Source organism: Aphelocoma coerulescens, chromosome 1, assembly GCF_041296385.1.
Source record: "Aphelocoma coerulescens isolate FSJ_1873_10779 chromosome 1, UR_Acoe_1.0, whole genome shotgun sequence".
NCBI lineage: Eukaryota > Metazoa > Chordata > Aves > Passeriformes > Corvidae > Aphelocoma > Aphelocoma coerulescens.
In genome coordinates this window covers 40532561-40541578 of record NC_091013.1, presented here as the reverse complement: position 1 = coordinate 40541578, position 9018 = coordinate 40532561, and the positions used below count along the sequence as shown (strand labels likewise).

At 34.9% G+C, this 9018-nt stretch overlaps 1 protein-coding gene across 8 annotated transcripts in view; it reads right to left on the bottom strand.

The window, feature by feature from the left end:
- Window positions 1-1373: 1373 nt before the first annotated feature.
- Window positions 1374-9018, bottom strand: part of DOCK9 (dedicator of cytokinesis 9) — a 116896-nt gene continuing 109251 nt past the window's right edge. For all 8 annotated transcript variants that reach the window (XM_069008038.1, XM_069008000.1, XM_069008002.1 and 5 more), the window contains 6 exons: window positions 8599-8745; window positions 7557-7767; window positions 6669-6859; window positions 5370-5470; window positions 5026-5164; window positions 1374-2605 (listed from right to left, as the gene is read on the bottom strand). In XM_069008038.1, coding sequence (XP_068864139.1) covers window positions 2483-2605; window positions 5026-5164; window positions 5370-5470; window positions 6669-6859; window positions 7557-7767; window positions 8599-8745 — 912 coding nt within the window. In that variant the 3' untranslated portion in view covers window positions 1374-2482. The remainder of the gene's footprint in view (window positions 2606-5025; window positions 5165-5369; window positions 5471-6668; window positions 6860-7556; window positions 7768-8598; window positions 8746-9018) is intronic.

The following is a 9018-nucleotide window of genomic DNA, read 5'->3' as shown; positions in this document are numbered from 1 at the left end:
GAGGTAGAAAAGGTCTGGACTCTGCAAGCACTGCTCAGCAACAGCTAAAACATCCCCACGTTATCAACACTGTTTGCAGCACAAATCAAAAACACAGCCCCATACCAGCTGTTGTGAAGAAAGTAAACGCTAATCCAAAACCTGCAGAGATCCCAAGTCTTTATAAATAAATTAACCCATATTGGATACTTAATTTACATGTTACAGAAGTAACAACAGAGAAGGGAAGCTGGTACAGAAGGAATTATTCAGGAGGGAAATGCCCACATTTACTATCTTAGCATATATAAAGCCAAAACAGCAGAGGGTGTGTTCCCTCATATAAATGTATCACATGAGATTATGCCTACAGACACTTTGTTTATAGAGTTGAATATGTGTTAATCATTAATGATTTAACCCTGTGTAAACCTACAGCAATGTTTTGTCAACTACAGTTTGCTGTTTTTCATAGGCCAAGTTTCAGCATAATAGTTACATGTGTATTTGATGTGTCTGTATATACACACACAGAGACACAGATAAATATTCAATTCTGAATACATACTACATTTATAGGTTAGTTATCAGATATGTCTTCATCCAATTGAGGTCTCTGTGCAAAAGGGAAACTGTCAGTTCTGTTCCCAGAAAAAATGAGGCAACTGAAAGAAGCCATCGTGATGTACACAACGTCTATTAATACATGGATACAGAAGTCTTCCCAAATGGCAAAACAGCTTTAGGATATATTCTCCCAATAATGAAATACATTTTGAGGTAGGTGTTCCTACACCCATTTTCACAGATGAACAAAAGTGTGAAGCATTTAGGGCTGAGGAGAAGAAAAGGATCTGCCTCTTACAGCGTTACCAGTTCACTGTCTCAAAGTGTATGATTTTTTTCCTCTTTAGGCAAAAGTATGTTAAACTACCAGAAATTTTGTTTCAGAAACATAATTAGAAAAAGCAGAGTATATCCAGCATTTCCCTGCCAGGATGAGCTGCTTTAGAAAAAACCTTTGATGAGTAATGGCAACATATGTGTTTCACGCTATGCTACAGAAAATGACAGTAAACCTCATGTCATAAGGAAGAGATCATTTCTATTGCCATGTGATGAAAAGTTTTGAAGACCTCCTAATAGTAACTGTTCTGGTGAATAACAACCTGTAGTTACAGTAACATGGTACTTGAGCCAAATGTTAGTTACTCGAAAGCGATGTCTTAACTAATGATTTAATTCCCTTTATTGACAGGGAATATGAAATAAGCCCTACAAGTGTCTGCATCTCATCTCATATGCAGGATGCCAAAAGCCTTTTTTTATCAAGTTTTCATTTTTCCCAAATGTCAGGGATAAATCTAAAACAAAAAAACGCAGCACACAGTGAGAAAAGTAACTACCTTTTTCCTTTTAATATAGATGTAGTACAGAATGTTTAATTACAGCAGGACAGTGCTTCCAGTTAAATAAAATTAAAAACCTTTATTTTCCCCAAATATAAAATTACTAAATTAATGTCTTAAAAGAATAAGAATATGGAAAAAGCTTTAAATTATACCACCATTTACCACAGTAACCATGATTACCAAATACATACTCCATTGCTTTGGCAAAAAAGGTTTTTCTTTTAATAACTGCATATAAACTAACATAGCAAAGACTGTATACATCTTTATATTGCACTTATTTATATACAGGGATAAATGAACTGTAAAGTCTGCATAGACTTGGAATGAGCAAATTTTCAAAATAAACTGAAAGCAGAATGGTAAGAGCTGGTATGAATATTAAAAAAATGCTTAGAAATGTAATACATTTATGTACAGACTGTATGGACTGTATTAACAAACAATATGTACATAACAATTTACTACTATTGATATTTTAGTGTAACTCAGTGTTCATTAATACAGACCTTTGGTTGTATTTAGTTGTTTAGTAAGATCTAAGCTCGCATACCTCCAAAATGCAACAAGGTATAAAATAAAGCACAACAATTTGCCAAATGGTACAAAAACTACTATTGTCAGTTCCATTAAACCCCAAAAACTAGTGTCTCTGTCTAGCCCCAAAATAGTTCTTGTACTTGGAATCTCTATGTGTCATACACAAAAAGAACACCTGAATGTTACATATCTGCAAAATTACATCCCACGACACTTTTTTTGTAATGTGCAATTCATTTTAATAATACTTTCTAATGAAAAACAGAAGCTAACTTCAACTTTATAATTTTCCAACACGCACTTCTGCAATGACATTGTGAACACCTTTAAATTTTACCAGCAAGGTTAAAAAATATATATGTGTGCCTCCCTTACTCTAAAAGACTATTATTACCAGTAACTGCTACTTGCTAAGTGTGCTCAGACATTCGCATGAACTACGCAGTTTGCACGTGCCCAACATTTAGCTTCAAGATCATCCTGAGTTTGCACACAATGAAGCAAAACCACAAACTTTAAAAGAAACAAGCATACTTCCCTTTACAAAACAATCATGCAACTGAAGAAGAACTGGGCATCCCATGAACTGTTGTGCTTGTCGGAGTTCCACTTATGGCGTTGAAAATGTGTAGCGAGTTGGGCATGACACTGGCCTTTTCTTCCACTGGAGTAATCTTAAAAGGAAAGACATGTATTTACCAAAATGTTACAAAATGATACAGGCATGTCTAAAACAAATAACCAATTTCATGATGTGCTGCTTGTCAACTCAACCTCCCAGTACTTTTTCAACTGCACAAAACTTTTTGATGACGGTTACTCTTTTCAGCCACCTTCTCCTAGATTTAGAAGTTACTTCCCCAATATCAGTCTCCTAACTTAGATATTACACTGTCCTCTGTAGAAGACAGCTGGACAGTTTCTCTCATTCCTCCTGTTAACTTTCAAAAGGAGTTTCATAGTGACAACAAGCTCACTTTTTGCCTTTTTTGGTTTTCCTTGTTTGACTTAGATGTATGATTTGAGCATTTCTTACAAAAAGCTATCGAAGCACCAAAAAGACTTTGCTCTTACCAGCTATAAGCAAATTTATGCTAAGTTAAAAATACGATAAGAAAAGGAATTATATAAAGATTAGACAAACTAAGAGAACCGAAGTAGAGAAAACTAATTACCATCCCATCTGATCATATTGGCAAGCAGCAGAGGAGAAAAAAAGAAAAATCTGTTAAGGTTCTTTTATGCATTTTTATAATTACAAATTCTTTGCAGTTGTTAAGACTTTGCAGTGTTACATTACAGCTAATAGTTTATTCAGTGATGCAAAGCTCTTTTTTCCCAAAACAGCAATAGGCAGACACATAAAGGTGACATTTTTAAAGAAAGTGAAGACCTTCATGTTTCTAAGCCTTTAGGGAAGTTATCAGTCTAATTGAAAAAAAAAAAACCTCAAAGCAAAACAAAGCAATACTGCCACCAACACTGCATGTTTTAATTATGTACAACTAATTACATTTCTATAAAAAGAACACAGTGGTAGGCTAATAGTACATATTACTGCAGTCACTGCTGTACTTTCATATTCTGTTCACAGTATCATATGGATATCAGTTGTTTGTCTAAATGTAAACCAAGAGAAGAAGGTACAATGTGATTTACTCCTGATGTTGCAGGACATGCTTTTTCTTATCACCAATCTTTGGAAACTCACATACTTCAGCACTTTTTAAACATTTAAATCTTGCACTGAGCTCAAAGTATTTTTTCTTGTGTACAAATTTTCATTATATTCTTTTACTTTTTCCTATGCCAGGGGAATGCTAATCTTGCATTTATCATTAAATTCTTTGACCCAAACACTTGCCTCTCCTTTCTAAAGGGGTATTCTCTATAGCTGTCTAATTCTCTCATGTACCTTGTTTATCTCAATCAGCTTTCCAAGCAGTTATCCTCCATTCTAAACCCTCCTCTGCTTCTCAATAAATCACATTGAAATATAATCAAACTGTCCCACTTTTGTTAGCTAAGCAAACTCTTTTTCTGTTCCACAGATCTTTCAAAACTGTTTTCTTCTACTACTGTTTTTTATTAAAAAAACCACATCCAACCACATAATTCTGGAAAAATTGTATCACTTCCTGTAAACTTTGGTTCACAACATTCTCTATTGATGGTGCTCAAAGAGAGTTAGTTTTGTCATAAGCTCCTCTCTGTGACAGGATATCAAAATAGAAGAAGGAAAATAAAGCCAAAGTGCTTCATCATAGTTTTATCATATCACAGAGCTACTCAGAACACAGTACCTGAAAAACCACATCGGGAAATAATGGAAAGCAACAAAGTGTGTGAAGTGAACTTTCAACAAGTGGCATTTTTGAATAGAAAAAAGTTGCCATAAAAGTTTTGGATACCATCTAAGCAAGGGTAGAATAAAGGCAAATCTCTCTTAAGAATGATGAGGCATTCTCTGGTTCTGGAAAAGGTTATACAAGTAACAGTGGATGAAAGGAGCCTGAAGCGATGAATACGATGAATAAAAATGTCAAGAAGGCAGGGATCGAGCACCAAACTTCAGCTCTTCCTGTCCTCCTGGAAATAATATCTTTGCCTTTGAAGTCAGAAGACAATTCTACTACGGAACCCAGATGCAAGGGTTGAGTGGTACACCTCCCTCCACAAAAATTCTGGTTTTCCTTCCCCCATATTTCTACCTCGTCAGTATTGGACTTCCCTCAAGAAAATATACTGGAATACCTCTTGAAAGATGCTTAATTCTTTGTTGCAAAAGCAATTATTTATACCTCCAAAATCAAACAAGAAAGGGCTAAGCTTGCAGATCATATTTATTTATTTCATTACATTTGTTTTGTCTTTATTGTTGTCTTCCTTGCCTAAGAAAAACCAGGCTGGTGCCACGAAAATACACAAACAAAAAAAATTGAAGGACCACAATTTCCTGACAGACTTATAATCTGATAGAAAGAAAAAAAAGAAACAATCCTTTGTGTAAAGCATTACATACAGTTTCCCTATTGTTTTCACATTACAGTTACATTCTGAATGATGGTATGTATAACTTAATTTCAGCACATACTTGTTCATGCATTATTTCAGAAAGCTCTTTTGCCATTTCTCTGTAGTTGGCCTTCATTTCTTCTTGATATTCCAACTGATCTTCCTTTATCAGTCGTTCATTTATACCCAGAGCATGCCCACAGGCTTCAACAAATTGCCTGATTTAGAGAAAATAAGGAAGTTCTCAAACAGAAATCCAAAAGATTGATTTAAAATGTTAGCTTAAAGTATGTTTTTAATGAATCAGAACACTTTAAATGTTAGAAGTTTCAAAAAGAATTTTTATGAGTCTTGGAAAAAAGGTCCATTTTTATCTTCCCTCTCCCCCAACCCCAAGAAAATCCCAAACCCTCCACACCATACCTAAAAACCTCCTTTAGTAGCTTTACTTTATTGTCTGGATATCTTTTGGTGTTAGTGTCATCTAAGAAAGCTCTTGCATATGCTAATGGACCAGCATTAACCTAAAAAGAACAAGAATTAAAAAATAGTCAGATATCTGACATAATATTTTAGCATAACAGGTGCTACAGGTGTCTATTGGATTTGATTTTTTTAATAAGAATACATTGATTTAAAAAAAGCTTACAAAGCAAGAAAACTGCTAGAGTTGGAACATAAGAGCAGGAGTTATGAGTTATGAGCAGGAGTTCCAGTGCTATGAACCCGTCCTGGCACAAAGAAACCACCTCGGTGATGTTGCAAGGTAACTGCAGGTACTTCCAATCTGTCATCTCAGTTTATGAAATTAGGGTGGCAAAATGAGCTAAACCTACTACTGTTTGGTCTGCTTATTTATTGACAACAGTTTTCCAAGATGAGAATTCTGCAACAATCTGCAGAAGTTAATTGTGCTCTTATGGCAGCTACAGGAGAAGTGAATTCAGTGACTTCCGACTCATCCTTACTCTTCCTTCATATTATCAATACGAGCCTCTCCCTTCTCATCCCAAATACTAGCTCGAAAACTTGCTGATTCTGGAACCTTGGTTTGGTTTTTTTCCCTTTTCTGCTGAATGTGACAACTGTTCATTTCAGATGACTGTGTTAACAGCTCCTTTGTTTCGAATTAGTTTGAAATAATAGAGCAGCACTTTTGTCACTGCATTTTGAATATCCTTACCATATTGACTTGTACTTCCTACACCTGCTTCAGGTACCCTGTTTTGGTGAATCTGATGGCTTCTCTATACATTCCAGTTCTTGACTGCCTTAGGCAAAAAGACATGTTGGACACAGGGATTTTCTACTATTACCTTCCTCCTGTGTATTATCACTCACTCTTTATCTCCATAGGGTTCTTACAAAAATGTGCTGGGCCTACTGTGGGCAGACCTACAGCTAGGCAAAATATGCTACTTTATCCTCATGTTCATCCATTATCTTATAGCAGTTTCAGCTTTACACCAAAATCTGGTGGGGCTCAGAATGCAACAGATTCCAGAGATGAATCTTAATTCTTTCATGTAATTGTCTCTGATCAGTTGTTCATATGAAATACTTTTATTGCTTTTCCTATTCAGGAAGTAACTGCAGACAGTGAGTATATTTCTAACTTAGGACACTCTTGAACATACAGAATAGAAGCTAATTATAAAATGCTACTTATATAATTTTTCAAAGACAGAAGCAAATTAAACAGCTGTATGACAAAGGTCTTACCTGAACACTCACACTTCCCTGTAGCTTTAGCTGCAATTTGATCATGTCTACTTCAGCTGAAGAGCAAAGCTGCCTAAGCTCTGCAACTTTTTTACTCATTTCATCAATGGCTACTTCAATTGGGTTTAAATCAGTGTGGTGCTGGTACATCACTGGAATGCGCTTTTTCACATATGGGAAACAATGTATAGCTGTGGAAAGAAACAAGTTTAACATAGTTAGGAAAAGGTTTTCCAATAAGCTGTGCTTTGTGAGAATCTTATGCTAAAATCTCATTTTGATGTAATTAATTGCCCAACTTAATAACTTACATAATTAGAAATACTGCCAAATAGAACACTGAAATGTAAATATGCACAGCTTTACATGCATTACAGCAAAGAAAGATTGTTGTCATTACTGCTACTAATACCCATCAGGAAATAAACCACTGGAACTTAATTCATTTGAGAACTGTAAAAAGAATTGCTTTTCATTCACACATCCCAAGGAAGAGAAGAATCAATAGGAGCAAAGCTGCATTTTCTATTTCCTCACAAGTACTGGCTATGGACAACTAAAATTATAAACTCACTTATTTGTTTTTACAACAATATTAATACAGAAGCTCACATTTAACAGAGACAAAACACAAAAGTCTTTTTCTAAGAAAAAGGAAAGCCAGAATCCAGATTCAGAATTCTGGAAGCTTAAGGAAAAAGATAATAATTTTGAGGATTCCCCACAGAAGAAACAATCTGAAAAACCTAATTATGGCCAAAAATACGAAAAGGATTTTAGCTGATAGCTATGAAGGACTTAATTAGGTGAAATAGAAAAACCCATACAGACCATAATTAGACCACTTGAACTAATGCTTGCAGTCAAAGCATTCCATTCCATCAGTACCTGTCAAAATAGTCCGTCGCTTACACTGCTCTTCTACTCCTCCTTGTCTCTTACCACCTTGAGTGAAAGGCATCTCAAACATAAAGCGACGAATGTTATGAGTCCTTTCAAAATCTGTTTTTCTCTCCTGCAACTCTTTTTCTTCAAAGTATGGAATTACATGTGTAACTTGAATATATGCGTATTTTGAATCTAAATCCTTAGGATTTACCTTAAAAACAGGACAAAAAAAATAAATCAAATAGCTACATTGTGAATAAAGTGGATCTAATAGTAGTCACACAACTTCCAGAAATTAAATTTGGTCTCTTAACCTCCGAATTATTGAAAACATGGGAAATGTTAATGCTTTCACAGGGGTTACCTGTATTCAGTTTTTAGCAAATAGGAAGAAAGACTACTAGATGCATTACAGCATGTTGTGGATTTTTTTTGTTAGTCTTGGTTTGTTTGGGTTTTGGTTTTTTTTTCAAACTGCCTGTGATGACGAAACCCAACCTCTGCATCAAGTTCTCCTCTCCTTTTAAAGTTCCAATATTGAAATGCCCACCATTGCTGCACTTTAAGGCCAAAAAGCACAGAAATTTTTGAATCAAGGGTTCAAAAGGATCCTTATCAAGGAACAAAAAGAGCCATGAAATTATACTAAGAGGAAATCACCATAATGTCTAAGGGTGAGGAAAAAAATCACCATAAAGTCTAAGGCTGATGTGTGGAAAAGGGAAAAACTTCCAAAGAGTAACTGTGCATGAATGGGCAGGAAATACAGCTAAAGTTAACACGGAGTATGATCATAATCCAAATTTGTTCTAAGATACAATCATTGTTTTGAGAGGTAACACTACAGAAATTAAGCTTTTTGGCTGTTCTAAAAGGCATATTTAGTAGGAGATAATATTCCTCTCATGCCTTTCAAACAGTAGAGTTTTTAGACACTGATGCTTGTGTGCCAAATGAGTAATAGGCAGTGATCCCATGGTATTTCAAGTGAACTAGGTAGAGCAATATATTAGAATTTTTTTAGAGAAAATAAAGATCATACTTTGCCAGAATCCTGAATCATTTTGACATTTTCTGCTCCAAATTTGTCAGAGTAGAGTTTTTGGAGTCTTTGGGAAATTTCTGAAAGAGGCGTGAGTTTAGGCTCTTTGTAGATGTATTCTTTTCCATCTTCATCCTCAAAGAAACCCTGTAAAAAATTGGAGAATAAATGATACTAAGATGGACATAATGTGTGTGGTTCAAAGGAAATATAAACATTTAACATTAGTATTCAAGCAAACATAAATAGACAGAAATTAAAATCTAAGTAAAAAGGTTTCCTAAGAGAATAAAAAACAACAGAAAAATGTAATTCTCTACTACAACATGAGTGAAAGATAATGGAAACACAGAGTTTAAATTTTAAAAGTTTGTAGCAATTCTATGGTGTGCCAAGCCTTTGAGATAAATTTCCTTCACT